This window comes from Atta cephalotes, assembly GCF_000143395.1.
Source record: "Atta cephalotes unplaced genomic scaffold scaffold00002, whole genome shotgun sequence".
NCBI lineage: Eukaryota > Metazoa > Arthropoda > Insecta > Hymenoptera > Formicidae > Atta > Atta cephalotes.
The window spans coordinates 3,958,704-3,981,610 of NW_012130066.1; the positions used below are offsets into that span (position 1 = coordinate 3,958,704).

The 22,907-nt window shown below is 31.9% G+C and overlaps 1 protein-coding gene across 1 annotated transcript in view; it reads left to right on the forward strand.

The window, feature by feature from the left end:
- LOC105622992 (beta-amyloid-like protein) overlaps positions 1-22,907 on the forward strand; it is a 57,895-nt gene that overhangs the window by 14,313 nt on the left and 20,675 nt on the right. The window contains exon 2 of the mRNA XM_012204397.1: positions 13,931-14,148. Coding sequence (XP_012059787.1) covers positions 13,931-14,148 — 218 coding nt within the window. The remainder of the gene's footprint in view (positions 1-13,930; positions 14,149-22,907) is intronic.

Here is a 22,907-nt window from a genome sequence, read left to right on the forward strand (position 1 = left end):
TGAAAACAACTGGATAATAGTGTGTAGCAGTCTGTATTTCAATTTCACTGCACTTTGCAGCGAGAGTAAACGAAAGTAAGTCGTCCGTTTTTATTACAATCAAGTCAAAAAAACGATCTCACTTAGGAGAATAATTAAATGTGAATATATTTATAATTATACATATCATATATAAATTACATTGTTAATAAAATGTTATAAAATTAAATTGTACAAATTATATGAAATTACATGTGTATGAATATTACGGTTTCCTGCGACTCGGTGATACTGAGTGTTTCGTTGCCACAATTAATTAAATACTTTTGAAGGAAGCAATTTTGATTGAAACTGTCAATGTCTGGTTTCACCGACTGTACAATATTAATATTTTTTAAAAGGCTAAAAAATTAAAAACAGAGTTGTCTTTTATTGAAATAATATTAAAAAACTTTGACCACAAACAAGATCTAGAGAGAAAAAGAGGGAGAAAGAAGCTGATTTTGTGAATTTCATTTTTCTCTACTTAGGAAAAGCTAAAAAACATTTACAAAATGAATATTTTATGTCGCATAAACATTTTCACAAACGTGAGATTTTTACTGCGAATTTTACACATAGGTATATAACTTTTTCAAGGAAAAATTATTTCCTGCGCATATGTCAACTATCACTTTTATATTCTTTTTGTATTATGAGTGAAATTAACATATAAATAATTACTAGCGCGTGGAATTAAAAGAAAACCAACGAAGGATTGAATTTGCCAAAATTATCCATGAGCATGTGCTTTTCAAAACGATTTCCCAACCAACCGCTTTTGACAGCTTTTCGCTTGCACTCTGTACGGAGGACAGGAAAAAAACAATATGAACTGAACAGCGGGAAAAATTCGCGTAAATCATAAATATGCAGCTAAACGCGCGTTTTCTATCGACAGCGGAAACGAAATGTGAGACGTAAACGTACGGATGATGAATTTTGTATTTATGAAAAATATGCGCTTAATCTGTCTACAATGCTACGTCGTGTGACAGATAAAGTACGTACACATGTGGCACTCATGGCGTCGATTATGAATCGAATCGCTTCAAGTTATTTCCAATTTCAGGAGGATAAGTACTGTTGGGTTCATTTTTTTAATTTTTAATATTCATCGTGAATGTGACATGAAAAATCAATATTTTTGTAGTAGAAAAAGGGAATCTTTTTTTTTTATAAGACAAATTACGGTATGGTTAATTTTTCGCGTGACTTTTAATTATTCATGCGGATATTTCTTTTCATTGAATACATACAATAATATTTTCTTTTAAATTAAAATTCTCTTTAAATATGTTTTTTAAATTTATCCTACGGAAAAAAGTGAGGTGCACGAAACATTAGAGAAAATTACGCGATTCTATGTAGATAAGAAGACGACGTGGTACTTCCTATGTAAAATATTATGTGTAAAAGAGGAAGTCCGGGGTTACAGAGTCAAACTTCATCAAGCCATTTAGCTTGTTCCCAGTAATTTTTCTACTCTCAGCTGGAGGAACGAGATATTATGCCGTATTCGCGTGATTCCGCATACGTATAATTTATTTCGACTCGGTGCTTTCTGTAGTTTCTGCGCATAATTTATTCCAATATACAATTTCATACTGGAAGCTGGAAATTACTGTCGGTGAGCGAAAACTTTAATTTTGGAGAGACATTTTTTTCATTGCCGAACTTGCGAAATATTCAACATGAAAAATCTGCGATTGCCCGCGGTCATGAAAGTAATGAGAAACTGTATGCATCGAAGAAATATATCGAACAAGGGAATCGGCGTTGATTGCATTGTAATTTATTCATCGGTGCAGTGATTGCGCCTGCGATTTATTAATTATTTGCGATGCGTCACGTGTGCTATAGCATTATGTGATTTGTACTGTCGCACATTCTCTCGTTAATTGCGCGCGCGAATCTAATGATAACTAACTCGCATCGGCACGCTGAAACGATAACGAGTCTTCCGAAATCAGGCGAAAAATAGGATCTATCTGCGCGATCAGTGGACCAGTGAAAGCCGAGTGAAAATCATAATTGCTTAGTTCCTAGCAATCTATTCCGAGATCCAATATCCACAGCAAATTATCGTCATGATATAGAAGATTGAAAGTAGACTCTTCGAAAAATTTAGAGAACATAATTAAATGAATATTGTGTAATTTCTAAAGCGTTAAAGAAGTGGAGTTAAATACAGTTATAAATAAATATATACTATTTACACATTCTTTATCAATAATAAATTAAATTGCAAATTATACAAGTAGAGAAGATAAATGATAGATAATTAAATTTCAATAATGAACTGACAAATACTGACAGAAATTAAAGTTGAGTTATACTGCTATTGAAATTCCTTTTAAATTTGTGTCTTTACAAGCTAATGTGAATATATATTGTAATTTATTAAAAATTCTACAATTTATCGAACTTTATTTTAATATTGATAAAAATTGAAGTAGAATTATACTGCTGTTAATAAAATTCCATTAAATTCGTGCTGACGTAAAGACATCAATATTACAATTCATTGTGATTTATTTTCACGATTTGTTGAAGCAAAACATAAAAATTTTAAAGTTAAGTTTTAAAAAGAATCTTTCGGAAAAGTATTATAGATACTACAAAAACAATGTCTCGTTAAAATATATGAGAATGGGCGCGCCGGCGTGTATCAGCATTCGATTAATAAATATGTGCTTGTCATGTACTCGATCTTTTTATTGTCCCTGCGGTTTATACGGTATGGGGCGGAATATATGGTTTCACCATCTGCCATCGACGATTTAAATTTCAAAGCTTCGTCCGTGCTGCCCCACATTATTCGAGCCGGTGCGCGAGAAAGCACAGAACTATACTCGCAATCGCGAACGTAATCCGCGACGCAAACGTTTACGGGCTTTCGCACATCCATAGGTGTAACGATGTAATTTCTGCGCGTTACAGCCAAAGGGAGACCACCAAAGAGAGACGGTAAATCCACGTTAAGCGTGCCGCAACGAGTTCTTGAAATCAACTGAAATAGCTTTTAATACATTTTCTTTGACTGAACCTCTTGCGCGTGCAACCGTGATTAATCGGGTTCGAGAGAAGGGGAAGAAGAGGAGAAAAACATGTTTTGCAGTCAGAAAGAATTATTTATGAAATACTACGAGCGACGCGTCGTTAAACGAGTGGTCTTGCTTTTATAACGTTTTGTAAAAGTCGCGAAGCATCTTCGCCGAACGCGAAATTGACATTACACAGATGTTTACGAGAGCTGAGAAGATTTTCTTCGTAATTCCGACATTTATTTATAGTGAATTTAACATTTCTGCAATTATTTATGTAAGATAAGGGAATTAAACAAATTTTATCGAACAGATAATGACGTTATTATTGAGAAAAAATAGATAGAAAAAACAATTTTGCAGTTAGAAAGAATTATTTAATTGCTATAAGCAACGTGTCGTTAAACGAGCAATCTCGCTTTTATAACGTCGCACAAAAGCTGTGATTTGATCGAACACGAAATTGACGAGCGTTCAGCGTATAGATATTTACGAGGTCTGAAAAGATTTTCTTCGCTAATTCTTTTTTCGCTATTTCTTTATAGCAAATCTAACATGTTTCTGTTGCACTCGTTTATGTACGAGATAAGGAAATTAAACAAACGATTTCGACGTCAAATATCGATAATACTTGTTATCGTTAACAAGAAATAGATTGCGGTAATTTCACGGATGTATGTACATGTAAAAGATTTACAAAAGTGCATTCTTTACCTTACTTTATCGAGAAATTATTGGATATTATACTAACCTCACGATATTATCGGAAGATATTTTCAAAACAGATTCTTCGATAAATCAATGCTAATAAAATACATTACATATTAAAAATTTTTCTAAAAAATTTCGTACAGAATCTACTTTAACTGTCAAACATCACACTGAGTATATCCAATTTGATTGTTTATAACTTTTATACAAATAAATAATAATAATAATAAAAATAAATATATTGTAAAAAATTTTTTTAATCTAAATACCAGACATTAAGGAATATAAATATATGTATCTTTATTAAAGAAAAAAGTTATAAACAATGTAAAAAATATTGGAAAAGCATTGAAGAAGAAAGTCAGATTACAGAATAAACGCCAAAAAGATATTTAATGATTATATTAAACTGAATCTAAGAACTATTTCGAAGATAAACAGTTTCTTCCTTTGATAGGAAAATGGAAATAAAATCGCCGTTAAGAATAATACCGAAAAGAAAACTCCCAAGAGTGTAAGAAGATCGCATTTTCAAAGTTCGCGGAAGATATGATTCGTAAATGCGGAAGATGCAAAAGTGCATCGAGGCACAGCGAAAGGATGACGTATAGAGTCATAACTTCATTCAACGATGATAAACACGATTTGGATCGCGGCTGATCCACGATATCCGTCGTGCAACTTTGCTGAAATTTCTGAAAGGCTGGAGATACTTGTGCCTGATCCCGGGTGCGTACATTTAAGTAGACTTCAAGGTTCATCCACGCGCGCCGCGTAATGCGTCGACGGTGTGCATCGTCGTTATCTACTCGACGAAGTTTGCTTAATCCCCTTAACGTTTCTCGTCCGGAGAGATCGTCGTCCTGTCGGCTTAAAGTACCATTCGCGCAGCACAGGTTGCGCAGTCTAGTTAGCTGTCTCTGGCTAATTCTTTAAGGCCATTAACGAAGCTGCTCTAATAAATCGTAGGAACTGTCGCGCCGGACGGTGAGCCAATTCTGTAAGTAGAAACGACGGCGTATCATTTATTTAAAAGAGCCGAATCGATACTTCCACCTCGAGCAGAGAGCACGGATTGATCAAATCCTGAGACGTGGAAGCCAATTTGGTCCTTTCATTTGTCGCGAAGCACGGAACCTCGACGGTTCTCAAAAAAGATCTGCCATCACGCAGCTGACGAGATGAATTTTTTGAGAGATATTCTTTTTTTATTTTTTTTATATATAGTTTTATCTTCATGGGATGAATCTTGAGCAAAGACTTTTTATTTTCATTTACGTTTCATATATGTTTTTACGTTAACTTCTTTTTATATCATTTTTGTTATAATTAAAAAATTTCTGGAAATTATCTTTTTAATTTCAGAAAATAAATTAAAATGTTTTGAATTATCAAAATTGTGTAGTATACTTTTAATTTTGAAATATAATTTTGATATAACTTTTTAGAGGAATAATAGCATGTACATTTAAAGTATGTTTTTTTTATTTTTTCTTTATATTTCCGTTCTTTTGTGCAATCAACTAAAAAAATGAAAAGTTTTATGGCGATGTTGTAGTAAATGAGAAATATATTCTTATTTTATCTCTCTTATTCTAAGTATTTTTTAAATAATAATTTCTTAGTTTATCAATGTTAGTTTACGTCTTATTGTATTAAGAAAATCAATTTCGACTCTCTCATTAAGAGCCATGACTTCAATTTCTCAATTATTTTTTAGATTGTCCAATTATATGAATATTAGAATAATTAAACATTAATTTAATATGTATAAAAATAAAATATACATGCAATGATACTTAAACTATATTCTCAATATCCAATTGCACTTGGACTTTGATTAATTCTATTTGTATAGTTTAATTCTATTTGAATAATTATATTATAATGTTATATTATAAATTATATTATAATTATATTATTAATTCTTTCAATCTGATTTTGCAAAAATGAAAAGTGCTGTTGTGTGCTAATTTCGTTAAATTGCACGAAGTACATAATTTATTCATGAAACACATAAATACATCACGTTGTAATTACTTTCACCTCCTTTCTGCTGCGTGCTTTCTGCACTTCTCCCTCTAACTTCTTTACATGTACGCCTACTTTCTACCTTCGATATTACCGTTCCAGCACTCTTCTATCTTTCTTCTTAGTGTTTTCCCTTTTTCTCTTTTGTTACCTCTCTATTTATCGTTTTTCTTCCTTTTTGAAAGAACCACCTTTATGGTTTCCGCTTTGTACATTTTTGTTTTTCTTTATTTCAACATCTTTTCTACTTCTGCTTACTCCGAAAAGTCTGTCTCATGTAACATTGCGTGTGTTAGAAGCTTCTTAATTCCTTTGCAGTCAGATTCGCCGTAAATGCATTAAACAAATCCTCTTAAATATAATCTTATATAAACGTATAAACAGCCGTTCACTATGTCGCGACTATTGTTCGTCCAAGGAACGAGATAATGAGAGTCATTCATCGAACGTAAATCGCGCACGTTAATCCCGCCACTAACGTAAAAAAAGCGCCATTGTTTGCGTCGCAAACAACAGAGCTTTGGTTTTAAATAATCGATTAGTATTTATGGGATTTACCGAAGATTACCTACAGCTATGTAGCACAATGTTTCATGTAATTTTTTTTCAAACCCTATGCTTGAAAGTTGAAAGCGTTTTCCAGCATTTCGTCGGCATTCTTCTCTTTTCACCTTTTTTAGTTAAAGGTCGAGCGAGATAGAAAATTGCAAACTTCCTTCCTGCAGTCAGCGTACTGTAAGTTCAAAGTCACGAAAGAAGAACGGAACTGACAAGGTGACACGCGATTGTCTTTCTTTTTTGCATTATTACACCACGAAGACAATGTCTTTGTAATTATCGCATACCACGCCGTTGTAATTCATTGTAAGACTTTACCAATCTCGATGTGGCGAATTGTGTCTTCGAGAGGAAGATTTCATCGGGTATTTAGATCAAGAATGCATCTTTGTGTTGCTTTCACATTTAGATACAACTCGAAACTCTTTGAAGCATTTATGTTACGGTAACTCTCTGAAATTTTCAGAGTTTCAATACATTGAGTAAAATGATAGTCAGTAGTATCAGTCCAATTGTAATATTTATTTTATTATGAAAAAAATATATAAGTTTTGAATAATATTTACGTAATTTCTGAGTGCAGAGCGAATCGATTCGCAATAGAAACTTTTTCCTAGTAAATGCCCAGTCCTATTTTTCAATTATTTGCAGTTAATGCTGCAGCTAGCAACAGCTATAGTTCCTCTCAACGCACGAAACGGGCATACTATATTTGCTATGATCGATGAATAACTAGAGCAAAACAGAGCACGACAGAGAGATTATGATCGGCTGTTTCCATAGTTCGTCGATGTAAGTAACAAACATGTACGCAATCTTTACATTATGTATGTTTCAAAATAATTATAAAAAATTTCACGTGCATTAAACTTACATCGAGCGACTAAAAATGAATAAATTTATAGAACAAATTATACAAAGTGTGCGATCCAAAATTTGCGACTCAAAATACGAAACATAACGAGAAAATTCTTCAAGAATTAAATAAAATGATTGTTCGAACATTTTTATGCGGTAATTTTTGGGATAGTAAAAGTTTAAATATAACCAGTTGCAGACTACATTTAAGTGGCCATGAATCGCATGTACGGTAGATTAGTGAGCACACTTCAGCGTACTCACAAATATAATATAGATATAGAGCTCTATGATGTATCAGAGTAGCTCAATCTTTTTATCTGAGCTGAATACCGACAACTTTTCTATTGACTTTTTTGATTGCTATTTTTGACTTACAATAATAATCTAATGTAGTCTCAATAAGTAAGTAATAAATAATAAGTAAATTTAAGTAAATAAGCCACTAAAATAAGCTTAATAATCCTTTAATGTGATTATTAAATCAAACATGACAGACTTTTGTGCTATCCTATATCTAGAGCTCTTCACAAGTAACCCTCTAAACGTAATCTGTAATTAGTCATTTTAACCTTTTTTATTTAAATCCTTTTATATTTTAGAAACTATTACATAAAATAAAAATGTATACATAATTTTTTTACTTAATTTTTCAAAAATTTTCTTACCATTTTGTATTTTGAATCACGAATTTTGGGACATCCTGTATACCGTAAATCGATTTAGTTCGCAACAAAATAAGTTGTCTTTTTTATTCGTGTGTTTTTTTGTTTGTGTCATGTATCAATTATACAAGCAATATACAGACGAGTATTGATACTGCAATCAAAAGAAACCAAAAACCAAGAGTTAATAACGATCTGCTCGCGAAACGCAAATATATCGGTGCAACGCAGAAGTGCAACGGAGGCGTGGTTTGCACGCAGTTGCAACACACACAGTCAGATCTATGTCACGATCTTTTAACTCCCATTTTTCTTGGAACAATGCTTGCCGCAGTTCTTCGAGGTAGAGCAGAATCATCGTGTCGGTGCCAACTTTTATAACGTCCATTACGTCATAAGGAAAACGCGCGCGTGGCAACGCCTGTTAACACGTCATGGGAGTCATCGATGATCGGCACCTACGCCTTTAACTTCGTCAGCAACATCATATAAACATGGATACGGCGTAATAATATCATTGATCTCTCCAGAGATGCATAGATTGAACAACGTTATGTATTATATCTCAAAGTATTCCGAGGACTTACAAGGAAAGAACGATTTTGAGGAATAATATTAAAAATAATAATATTAAAAAATTTAGCTAGATACAAATTTGAAAATAATTTTGTTGGACCATTTAAATAATTGTTAAATAATTCCAGTAACCAATTTGAGAGATTTCCTACATAATTATTTTAATGATCCAACAAAATTATTTTCAGATCAAACAAAATATTTAGATACTTCAGCAAAATTATCCTTTTCGTGTACATTTTTAAGAATGCGTTTATAATAATGGTAATTACAATAGAAAAAATTGCCTATATCTTTTTTTCAAATATACAGATGCAATTAATTTTTTATTAGGTTGCGTTAATTCTTGTATGGTATTTATTTAACTTTACTTCACTTATTTTTTAGCATTTCTGTTTATATTTTTGAATTTTCGTATTTTGTGTACACAGATATACGTTCTGAAGTTTTATCTTTATTTTGCTACATATAACTTATTCATACTCGTAAGCGATTTGTTTGCTTTGCAGAATAATTCCACGACATAATATTTCACATAATTCGAAAATTCTATTTCGTTCTTTTATATAACATATTTTATAGATGCCGTGAATATATAATGTAATTCATATTTAAACTATTACAAGTTACATAAATTTTTCTGAGAATTCTCAGAATTTTTCTTAAAAAAAAGAAATAAATTGTTAAGAAATCTGATAAACAATTCTGAAACAAACATTCTATTCTCTTTTTTTTCGTTGTACAGTATAAGGGATAAATATATATGAATTCACATTGTGATTAATTGAACTTTCCCGACGTATATACAATGAGTACAAAAAGTAGTAGTACAGAGAAAATGTGTTTTAAAAAATTTATTTTTAAAAAGTAAATATTATCTAGCGAGAAATGAATCATCAAATTGATGTCGAATCGATATCGATATGATGATTTCAACACCAATTCGACGTTTAATTGATTCATTTCTTGCTGGGTAATTAATAATTTATTCATAAAGAATAAAATAGACTGATAATATGTTTCTTAAAATTATATATACCAAAAAGATGTATTAATTGTAGAAAATGTATCATCTGAAAAATAAGCGAAAATTAAAAATTCTATTGTTTCGATACGAAGTATTCGTATAGTCAAAAAATTTAACTTCCAAAATCAGGAATGCGAAGCTCGTTTGTTTATATTAGAACAGAATATATTGATTATATAAAATCGCTAATTAATGTTTATTTTTTACAAATAAGACTTTTTATAAAAAATTTCCTTGTATAATACTTTTTGCTCTCGCTGTATATATTTCCCGAGAAATATACGTTAATATTATCACTGTCAGCCTTTGTGAATAAAACTTTTTCAGTAAAGCAAACGTTTTAATCTTCCAATAGTAGTATGATTTGCACTGACATAACCACTAATGTTACCAGCCCTGTTTTTTACATCAATGTTTTCACTACAAAAATTTGTATTTGAACAACGAATTTGAAAAATGAATGAGTTTTTTCTCATCTTTAAAAATTGTTTCTTGTTTAAAAAAAGGGCAGTTCGTAAGACTGCAGACTACCGCAGGGTTAATAACCGCAGTGATTACCGGTCGCGGAAATCGCAAAGTGCACGCGGCGCAGCCATGGAGGTCAAACACCTCTCTCCGTGGCGTATTCTTCGACGAAGTGGGTCGCGCGTTTCTTCGTTCTTTCTTCCTATTTTCCTTTTTTTTTCGCCGTGGAAAAATCGAAGCCCGAGATAGAAGTCTCCGTATCGCAGGCCACGAAGGAAAGGAACTGTGGAAAAAAGTGCGGTGAGGAAAGCCGCGCGAGCGACCGGAAAAGACCGCTGTCGGAGATTTTTCTAACAAAAAATAGACGATTGCCCTTTGATGTCAGCTTACGTCTAAGCAGGGATTCGTCCCATGCGCGATTCGGTCCTGTCTCGTGACACATAGATATATCGCTATTAGATTATTGCCGCTCCACCTACATTATTTATGCGGACCCGCGCAAATCCTCGGTTTCTCAACGGAAATCATATCAGTGGCTCCTGAAAAATGTATTCACATCTCGACTTCAAAGTGAATCAGAATCCGAGTCTCCTCCGTATACAACGCGGTTCATTTTAGAGACGACACGTTTAAATGTCTCTGTTGAATTTGAAAATGAAGAAAAAGGTAAATGTGATTTAGAAAATGATATTGCTCTGAGACTTTGAAATTGTGTCAAGAATCTTTTTATAGAAATATGTATGTTTCTTATTATTTGAATTACAAAATTAATTAAGATTAATCGAAACTTAATCAATAATACATTGATAATATACAAACGTCATGTGATGTCATTGATCATTTAAGAATACATTACGCGTATTTTTTAACAAAATGAAAAAATTATTTAAAAATTACAGATTTTTTAATTGTATATATTTGAAAGTAATATAAAGTTTAGTGATTTAGAATCTGGATAAAAAATTATTTCAATAAAAAGTAAACATGCTCTCATTAAAAAAATAATCAAGATAAAATGAGAAAATTATCCATCTGTAAAATTGTATTGTTAAATACAAATATAAAATTTGTTAAATATAAATATAAATTTAAATTAAATTAAATATAAATATTGACCTTTTTGAATTGTTTTATATGTACGTAATATTCATTTATACGGAAGGTACCCAATTCCAGTCACTTTTTACAGAAACTCTATATATATATATATATCTGATATCCTTAAAAGAGATAAATATATATTTGGTGTGGAAAAAAGTTCGTGGCGTTTTTTTAATGCTTTAATCTAACAGGAAAAACGCCACGAACTTTTTCCCACACCTAATAAGTTTAATGAACGTATTTGTTCTCAATATTCGGATTTTTATTATTTCTGAAAATTACATGCAGGATAACTTCACAAAATAAATCTTATGTAAATGATTATATTTATTCTCTTTTGTCGATCGATGACACAAATGAATAAAAGTATGTATAAATATACTATAAAAATATATATGAATAAGTTATAAGAACTGTCGACAATATTTTAAACGAATTTGAGTCAACAGATCTGTTCTCGTTCTGCGACTCAATTTATTAGGCTCCCTCCATAGTTTTCCATGGGGAGGAGGATTATCGATTTTACGGGCGGGCGGTGACCAGTCACAATGGTCGTAGCTTCGGTCGGCATGGAGGGTAAGAAAATTCGTGTTATATCAATTCAGCGGAATCTCTCGTCGCCGTCGTCGCATCATTGCATTCCGCACACGTTTTTTAATAACCCTAGACGCGACGACATCCCCTGTCCTATTCAGCATCGTCCTCGTCTTGTGAACGCAGGATCGAAAGGAGCGTCACCGCGGAGGAAGCACGAGACGGTTTTGTCGTGACGTGTCGGGACTAAAAATAAGACATTATCGATCGACATCGCGATCCTACGCTACGAACAAGTCGATGAAGCAATTGCACATTGCGGCATTTGACGGAGTCCTCTCCCTGTAATATCGTAGAACATTGGCTGCGTTGCTCGATCGCTTGTCTCGTAGTTGCAGAGTCGTGTAACAGGATGGCAGCTAATTCATGAACGTGTTTCCACGTAGACGATATTGAATTAAAACAGGTTCGTCCAACGTGGTTCAACACTTTCGAGTTGTAATTATTACGATTTTTATCTTTTATCGTAGGATTTTCTGGATGTTTTTTGTCACTTTCTCATTCTCTCTCTCTCTCTCTCTCTCTCTCATTCATTCTTCGGTAAAAATGTTAGTTTTTCTTGATAAAATTATAGAAAATTTTACTATAATTGTTTAAAAAATTTCCGCGAATTATATTGTAGATAATTAACTATTTAAAAAATTAACTATTTAATTATTTAAATGTAAAAGTTTTAAACAATCCAAATGGATTGTTTAAAAAATATCAATATTTTTTTAGTTGCAGATAAAGAGAGAAAAAAGAATTAAAAATGAGTCTTACTTATAAGTATGTATAAATTTACGATGTGACCTCTCTCGGATTCTGGTATTTTTATTTTCAGAAAAGCTACAATAAAAATACATTCCTGTTTATTCGAGCGAAAATCTTTTTTACTTTTTCATCAGCGAGAATATTGAAAAGATTGATGTTTTTTAAATATTCGATAACTTTTTATAACATTCGCTTTTAATAAATAAGCTTTAATTTAAAATTCCGCGTAGAAATGAAGTTTTCTATATAAATAGAATAACGAATAATCGTTCCATTATTAATTTTTTTTCTTTTGAAGCTTATGAATTCGCCAACAACTCTTCATTTACAATGGAATATAATTCGAAAATGATTGGAGTGCCTCGGTATTTCGACCGACAAGCATCGTCCGCAGGTTTCGCATGAAACAAACGCCGTATGTTTCCCGGCCAATTCTGCGGCACTCAGTATTACAATAAGCGGAACGTAATATTCTGCTTGAGTGTCTCGTATTTCGAGGTAATGAATAAAAAATGAGGCAAATCGATCACATCTTGCACGGCTCGCTCGGTGCGATTCCATTATTTCCTGGCAACGGACGTCGCGGATATTGTTGGCGGGATCAAGGTTGCCACGGTTTGTTCGGCGATTATTGAGGTATTAAAAATAGGGCGTTGTACGCAGAGGTAGTTCCGTCCGTCGAGGCCCGAGTGGATGATTCGCTTGCAAGTCCACAGAATCGACCGGGGGTTGCGCGACGAGAGGGTTGGTTGATTTAATAACGCGGTCCGTTCGAGCGAAACACCGGCACCGGTTCGTCCAGCAAGCGTCGATAACTACTACCACGCTTGCCACGTGCTAGGCTTCTGTGTCTTTTCTACGGGAGTGAGTGTGTGCGAGGGTGTGCCTCATGCATATCGCGATGAACAATATCAGCGGTTCCCAAACCATCAATATGACAAACCATCAACATTCTATAAGGAGATTCTTATTTAATTATTATTATAAAAATTAGTATTATAATAGAACATTATTAATAATTTATTTTCACAATACCGATTCTCTTAAAAAATGTCAAATTGTTGTCACTAAATGGTAACAAGAGATTTACGTTGTAAATCAGTAAACTTTGCTACATAATTTATAATACAATTGAAAAATATATATACACACTGAAAAAAATATTAAATTTTAATAAATATTTGTTTGAATAGTAAGTATTTATTAAATGTAAACATATATTTATTTGATACAAAAATCATTAATTTGATTTAATTTATTTTTTATTGAGTCATTTTTTATTAGAGTAAATATTTATTTACTGTAAATAAACGTTACTTACAATTAGTATTATTCAAAGAAATATGTATTAAGATTTAATAAATTATTTTTCAAGCGTATAAGTTCTTAATATATTGCTAAAATAAAATACATAGAGATTTTAGAAGAAACTAATATATTTTATCTTGGAAGTATCTTCGCATTTCTTGTTTTGTGGAACTTCTTCGCATTTCTTTGTTACTGTGAATTGGACTTTTGCTTTGTAGCGATTGATAATCTCGAAGTATCGCAGAATTTGGGAACCCTTTATAGGAATGACGATCATGAATGATCGTGGAGCGTGCGACGATCATGAACGCACGCCTACGCTTTGCGCCAAGCTCTGCCCTCTTGTCTGTTGTGTCATGGACAGTGAAAAAGTGAACATTATACTTGCATGCACCAAAGAAATCGCCACTAGCTCGTTAAGCGTCCACGCGCGAGGGTGAATACGAGACGGATTTTAATTTTAGAAAATTAATTTCACTCAGCTCTCCAAGCAAGAATTGAATTAATCGTTAGGCTATTCCGATTACGTTGCTTCTCGAGACGTTATGAGGTCGCCGCCATATGCCGGGGTTATTTAAATTGAGATATTTTTAGACTAATGCAGAGAACATAGAAAAATTCCACGTGACCTCCGATAATCTCGGTAAATTTCAACGGCACGTTGAATTAAGTCCATGAAAATTTGGGAAAATTTGGAAATTTTGTTTAAATGGTCAATGTAATTATGAGGAAACCGTAATATAATTATACAAGCGTGTTCAGTATAATTATAAGAATTATGCAAGTGGAAAATATTTGACAATACTAAAACCAACTGTGCGAATTAAATAGAGGAATTTAATCATCTCCATATTTTGGATTATATCGAACAAAAATTATGATTGATCAGATTATTCTTGCAAAAATTATGATCGATCAGATTATTCTTGATGAAATATCAAGATTTATGTACGAATCACAGGGATTTCGAGATATCTATCTTGCTGATAGCATGTTTGAAGTTTCAAATCTTTGAATTTTTCGATCCTGAGTTTTCTTAAGCTTTCAGAATTTAAGTTTCTCAACATTCAGTTTTTTCGAATCTACGAGCAAACAATCCCAACTTTTGAACTTCATGGTTTTTGTACTTTCGGAACTTCAAATCGTACAATCCTTAAATCGCAGAATCACATAAACGCTGTAAACTGTAACATGAAAAAAATAATTGGTATAAAATGACCATAAAATAATAGTTTTAATTAAAATGTGCTCAGTTTTGTGTAGCTGCGATTAATTTCGAAATTGCACACGGTTCAATCAAGCGCCATTGTTTCACGTGTTTGTTTAACCCAATGCCAAATTCACGCGCAGTAAAATCGACCAAATCGATAAATCCTATTCTGTTTGCTTTCCACGAAGCGTATTTATTTTCCGGTGCTGTGGAATTACATCTCCTCGTTAACATAGTGACGTCTAATTTTCATTTATCTGAATATTACGGCGTTCTGAAAATATGAGATTATAGAAATACTACGAGTTGCTATATAAAATAAATATATTTCTCATATCCCTGAATTGCAAATGTATGTTCGTGTACATTAAAATTATATGCATAGTTTTAGATCACAACTCCTATGTGAAGTCTCTTGTATATAATAGTATAAAGAGAATATATTTTTAAAATAAACTGGATTTTGAAAAAAAGTAAATTAAGATATAAAACATGGTTTTTAAAGTTTTTTTCTATTTTTTATTGACTTGTTTTAAACAAATGATTTACAGCATCGAATAGTTTTCAGATAGAATAGCAGTTGGTAAATATTATTTAGAAAGCGAAGAATATTACAAGATTATAAGAAAGAACAGGGCTTTTATGGACATAATATAATTATAATTAAAAATAAACGAAAGATAAACCTTGTTTTAGCAGGCCCTCGAGGCAAATCATGTCGACGTTTATAGTTCCTTTCTCGAGAAAAATTTTGCTCCCTTCGAGACCAAAGTTGTTATCTATGTGAAAACTGATACAAATTAAGCTTTTGACTCAGAAAATTATTCAAAGTGAGTTTCAAAGCTGTAAATTCGCTGTGTACTCTCGTTTACATGAAAATTGCACGGGTTTCGTCTCTATAAAAACAACGAATGTAAAACAATGGCAACAACAAACGAATTGCGCGATCGGATGCATTGACAAAGTGAATCGTGCGAGAAGTGAAGCGATTAAGAGCGCGTACACTCACGGCTAATTAATGCGCTCGGCGCGGGCTGCGTTTAACAAAATAATAAACCACTGAATAGTGCAGCAGCTAATTAGGTGTTCATGGCGGCGTGAAAGTTGAATGTCAAATGCTTCGCGCGTGCCCGGAAATTTAGAGTTGCGCCGACCAGGCGTTTATTGGCCTTTTAGCGTCCGTTTACATGCATAAGAGAAAAAACAAATCGGCTAACGTGGCGAATATTGTGTAATAAGCTCTGAGCAAAATCCCTTTCGCGAAAATAAATATTCGCGGAAGAGATAGTTTATTGATCAGTGTTATGAAAGAATTTTTCAATATCAGAACTTCATTGTTTTTTTATTTATTTCGAAAATTAGATATTTAAACATTTTAAAATGGTATATCTAATTTTATTATAAACGATAGAATTTATAAGCTCAATTTATTATTTTTGAAATATTAATAGATAATTTGTATTGTATACTTCCTAGAATATTTTACGTAGCGTATTATTACGTAATATATTAATATTTACGTTACATTTTTGTTAGGTATGTCAGAAAGTTCAATTTTATACGGAATATTATAAAGATCCACTCGAAAAAATAATCTTCTTGAACGTAAAGAAAGATGAGTAAACCATGTACTCATCTCGTCCCTCTTATGTCGGTAATTGCACGACTCGACGCACATCGTATACGCGTGCGATATTTTCTCCGTTCCTTTGGCGCGCTGCTTCCTTCTCCTTGTTGAAAAGTGGCTTTCCGACTTTTTGCACCGAGGAAAAATTCGATGCCGGAGATTGGAAGGCGCTTTGTGGAACGACTTGCCGCCATCGTCTCGCTAATAACCGGGAGATAACAAGGAGATTCTGTTTATTCAGCAGAGTCTCTATAACGTTGGTGCATGCCTGCTTCTGCGAGGTTGCATGTCAGCGATGAAATCAAACGCCGTTGTTTATGCAACGTGCTTTTCTTCTGAACCGGAATACGAGTTTGCGAGTCATCTTCTTCTGTAGAGCTTATATATATGTAAGCGATCATATTCCTTTTCCAATCTAAAATATGTAAATGCGTAGGTAGGTAGTATACGTATCCTTTAAAAGTAAAGTATTCCTATATCTTTTTTCTGTTGATTTTTAATCCAAATTGATTTGTAATAATCGTATTGCTGCAGATATATTTAGATATATTTAGAATGACTTTCTGGCTTTATACTATTTTATTATTAATTATATGTTTAAAATTTTATTGTTTCATTATCAAAAGCGAGGATATTGAAGTTTAAAAATAAATTTTCGAATGAGTTTTTTAAAGAATGATCTATTGAAGTATCCTTACAGTTTAATTTGCTGAATCCTTTCTTTTTGTTATTTATAGGTCGCGAAAATCAGATATTTTTTCCAAAGAAAAGCGATCTTAATCTTTGACCAAAGATCACTTCGTTAAAAATATAACCGAATATCGCGCGTATATATATATATTTTTTGTTTCTTTTTTTAAATATTTTTTTATTATTTTTTATTATTTCATATCGGAACTGAGACATGCGGAAGTTCCGGATGTACACGCAGCTTAATGTGTGCTTCCTCGTGGGAATAGTTAGCCCATATTACAGTTAGTGTGCAACGTCGCCAACCTCCTAAATGTGCGGCTCCGAGGTGGTGTTGAGCAAGCCGCGATGCCGACCGCACACGTCCCAGGAGATTCCGTCGCTGATATCTCCAAGTAATTTCCGCTAACGAGGAAACCATTCCGAACGGAAAGTCGTGTTTGCGAACGAGAGAGGGGGGGGGGAGGGGTGAGGAAGGAGAAGGAACGAATATTGATATTCCAGCTAGACAGCGATGTTATTTTAATTGAATCTTCCATGTCACATGCTGTAGACACGTAATGAGTACAGCGATATATTACATTTTACTTTTTGCAACTGATGATGAATGATTTTCACTACAGGGAAACGTTCCTCCATTTTAGATCTCTCAAAGTATACGCTAACTTTTGAAGAAAGATTTATTATAAAAATTGTTATTATTATAATAAAAATAAATGTATTTTTTATTATTTGTTGAGAGAAATATCTATGTGTAAAACAAATCAGAATTTTTTTTTGAAATAATAAGAAAACATAACTAGAATTCTAGAATTCTTTAGAAGTAGATATACTGTTAATTACGTTAAAATTCACAAAATATAGTATAGACTTTGGAAAAGATATGCATAGATATCACTGTGTAATTATAAAAAAAAATAAAAATGGGAAAATTATCGAATTTATCGGCCAATCTCTTTCACTTGATAACATTAGTTAACAGTAGTTGTTTTCCACTTACACACAAGTGAAACTGAGTCTGAAATGAGCTGAGTATTTTATACTCAGATTAATGACGGTATTACTTGCTTACTTTGATAAAAAGTTATCATACACGTCAACACACTTTGAAGTGAGTTTACAAGACTCGCTAAAGCACACAATTTTGTGTATGCACATTATAGATAAAAACTTAGTTGAATCTCTTGTCAAAAAGAAATGCGCATTCAACTATTATGACATTACAAATGAGAATTAACTGAAAATCGGAATAAATGGAAAGCAACTAAAAATTTTGTTAAATGATTCATTTTAACTGATTTTTATATATGTTTTAATACTGATTTTAAAAATAAGAATTTAAATTAAAAATTAGAATTTATCGTACAGGCTCCAATTTTTTATAACTAATATATCTCTTTTTATTAACTTATTAACTTATACATTTTGCTAATAATAGCTCGTTGAGGATCTTTCTCTCCATAAAAATGATTTATTTTTGTTTGAAGTCTTTTATAATAAATAAAAATTATAGTAAATTTAGTAGCTATTTCTTATAAATTATTTATTTGTTATTCAAAAATCTTGGCCTCCTCATAAATTTACCAAACAGATTCGAAAGCAGCGTAAAAAATAATAGATATAAGAAATATCTTATCTAATTAATATAACTAAATGAAATTTTGTCAATCAATGTAATTTATATTTGTTTTAATTTATTTATTGGTGGGGCAATGTGGACTGCAAAACTCTATCTTCCAAAAAGTATTCGATCTGTGAATTGTGATTTGATAAAATGTTTTTTGTCAATTACTTATATAAATAATTGTTCATATTTTTACGTCCGACTTTCTCTAGAATATGAAAGTATAACAATATAGATATAATATAGATCGAGCAGTCGCGTGATGTGCGGTCAACAACACTCTCCTTGATTCTTCACTTGCGTTTTCTAACTCGCTCTTTCATTTTACGCGCACGTATATTTTATATCTTTTCTTTTATATTGTTACGTTAACTTTCATATTCTAAATGAAGTCGAACATAAGTAATCTCTCGTATTTAAAAGTACAATCGTTTATATATAATTGACTGAAACATTATCATCTGGTATTTGTTAACTAATCACGTGAAGACTTAGATTTTTGAAAAATAGGATTTGCATAACCTTGCCCCAATAAATTGAAGCAAACATAAATAACACTTTTTTAAGTGTCACCAAAGCATAAATGCCACCCTCTCAAAGTATATAAAGACCTATTTCCGATTTTAACACCGATTTCAAGCAATTTTTGATAGGGAGGTTTCCTGGACAAGTATATACTACTCGATGGTTTGCCATTGCCTTCCGAGAGGAGCTATAAGTAAAAACTTTCGGTTCTTTCGGGTTCTTTATTGTAACAAACCAGTGCTCTATTTGTTACACCACGCTCGCGCGTTCTATAAACTACACTAATCGACAAAATTTCACTTTTCTTGGTGGATGAAGTTTTCGAGTTTTTTCCATTTCTCGGTTTTTTTTTATTATGCAGTTTTTATTCAGTGGATACTTTTTCCAAAGTCTACATGATACTTTGCGAATTTCGATGTAATTGATAGTATTCTGTAAAGAGAATCCTGTTATACAGTTTTTTCTGATGTGTTTAAAAAAAGAGTTTCTGATTTGTTTCATATATGATTCGATTGAGATATTTCTTTTAACAAATAATACACCGTTTGTTTTAATTTAATACATTATCTAAATTGTTATTAGTTGAAAATTACGGAGTCGATAAATTTGAGAATTTCATTTTTCGAATTTTTTCCTAATTATGCAAGTTCGAGATGTATTGACACTTTTTCGTTCGATTACGTTTATATATGTATTTACGTTTTATCATGTTCATATTTAAAGTTGTGCTATTTTGATTTTGTTAATTTTTACACTCCAATTAAATATAATGTTTTTTATTTAAAAATATAAATAATTATTCATAATTGATGAAACATAAAAACATATTTTTCGACATTAATTTTTGGAAAATAGAAATTAGTTTGCGACAAATACTTAAACTGAAATTGTATTTGTTTGAAATTGAAATCGTATTTGTTTTTCATCTTTTCATTTTCTGTTTTTTGACTAGTTATGCGAAAGACCTATAATTTTTTTAAATATGGCAATAATTTTATTAATTTACTGAATATAGAAATATGATCAATTTTTTTCAGAGATTAAAAAAAAAAATCTGTTTACGAATTAACTTAAAAATAATTTGTGCGTGTTCCGAGAGGGATTATTCGAATTTTAGTCATATCTAATAATTTTAGTACCTAATAAGGTTTTAATAATAAGGCAGCTTTACATAAAATAATGAAGGTCGTTTGATCAAACAGCCTATGCAATTGTTCAAGGTTACGAGCTTTTCGAATTTCATCTCCTCCCATGTAAAAGCGAATGTAAACCACAGGATGCGCGTATTACAAGTCCGGAGTACACTGGACATACACCACATTCGACTAGTCGATAAGCCGACCACCGCAATCTGTGTGATGATCATACCGAACTTCGAAAGTGCTTCGCAGCGTGTCGATCTACTGGAGAACAAAGCCACTACTAATAATCTACGATTAAAATCGTGTATATTTACTACTCACAGGAAAAAAAATACTATATTAATTCTTTTTAGAATCAAGTTGAGCTTTCGATTTCATTTTAAAGATTTTTAATAGAGTTCTCGATGCTTTTTTTTCCAAACAATATGTATAAAAATAGCGAATAATTACAATTAGAGAATTATATTTTTATTTAGTTAATAAACATAATATTTTTTATAGACATAACATTTTTACATAAAATTTTTTATGTATACATGAAATATTTTAAAATTTGACTTCTTCATTTAAAATTATTTATTTTAAAATTATTTATTTTAAAAAATAATTTGATTTTGATTTAAAATAGTGAGAAATTGATAGCTGCATTTTTATACTAATATAAATAGTATGTTACATAATATTTAGATGTTATTTCACTTGAGAATAACAATTTATATTTTATAAATAATATCAACTGTAGATAGATAGATAGACAGATGGACAGATTTACATTTAAATTGTGGTTGTACAAAACCAATATTCATGCTTATATTTTCAAAATAATCAATTCAAGAGAATCATAACTCACCTGGGACATACCAATACAAACAAATATATAAAATATTTTTTAATATTTAAAGAGCCCATATATAAAAAATATAAAAAATATAGAATATTTCCTAAGAAATATGTACACATAGTATAATGAAGTGAACAAATATAATTACATTTAGTTTTGGACGTGATTTGAAATTCGGGTTTTCAGTCGTTAGCTTCAGATCTAGGAAATTTTCTCTGGCGTAGGGCAAACCTGCCAGGAATTGAACCTGTGTCGGGAGTGGGGAAGCGAGTCCCGAATCGGTTCCGTACATAATGGCTCGCCATGTCGCGGATCTGTCCCTGACACAGCGACGCGGATCGATGAAATGCAAAGCGTCGACGGTGTCGCGACTCCCCAGTCTCCATCGCGAATGGCCGGCCGGCCGGCGTCGCGATTCGCAATTTGCGTACGTAAACGAAATTATCGGTCGAATGGCAAGCGCCGCCCTTTCTGTCCTTTACCGCCACTGTTCGTGAATAAGTAATTGCGTTAGTGCAAATTTTCGAAATGTATCGCTCCATTATAATGATCGTAATGATAGTAACAGTCTGCGTCGCTCACACATATCTGATGTCACAGTCAATAAGTGCTACACACTTGTCATTGCGACACAGTTGTCGAATGTCTGTCTTTTATTTAGTTTTAGAATTATGTTAGTTATGTTGAAAATATAAAACTTTGTGTTGTGTGTGCTCCACATTCAGAGAGAAACATAATAGTAGCAGCTATATATAGATATATATATAGACAATTGTACAAGTTTTATATTATATAGAATTAATGTACATAGAATGAACTATTGTAGTTATAATTATATAACTGCAATTATATTTTTTTTCTGAATGCATATTTAACGCGTGATGTGATTAACCTAACAATCAGTCTGCCTCGTATATGATTTGAGATTTTGAAATGAAATGAAAGTAGAATTCAGAATTGAACGATTATATTTGACGCCAAGCGTAACTTATTCCGTAACAAACTAATCTTCTTCATCTAATATAAAATGTCAGGATATACGTTACAATATTTCTTCTCATTCCCAAGAGTTTGAGTATACTCTTTGCACTTATACAAAATCACGAAGATGACTCATGCGACTGGAGACAGGAAGTGAAAGGACCGTGTAAGAGTGCTATGTAATACTGGATGTGTTTAAATCGTAAAACAGGTTCGGGAATATGGGAATTAAAGTACAAACTGGCCAAGCAGTCTCTCGAGGTGTTACTGGAATTGGAACGACAAAATAAAAGGAAAATGTGTGTAATAACATTTTTCATTTACATACTACGTTAAAAATTGATAGAACGCTTTCGGAACTAAACAGTTCTTCAACTTAAATAAGAGAGGTCTAATAAAAATTTTTTAAATATGATTAAAATATCTCTATAAATATAATATTTTGTCTCCCAACAAAATTAATCTTGTTAATCTTTTATAATTACTCTACAGTAATATAATTTCATATGTAAAATTTTTCTTTATCTTGATATATATATATATATATATATATAT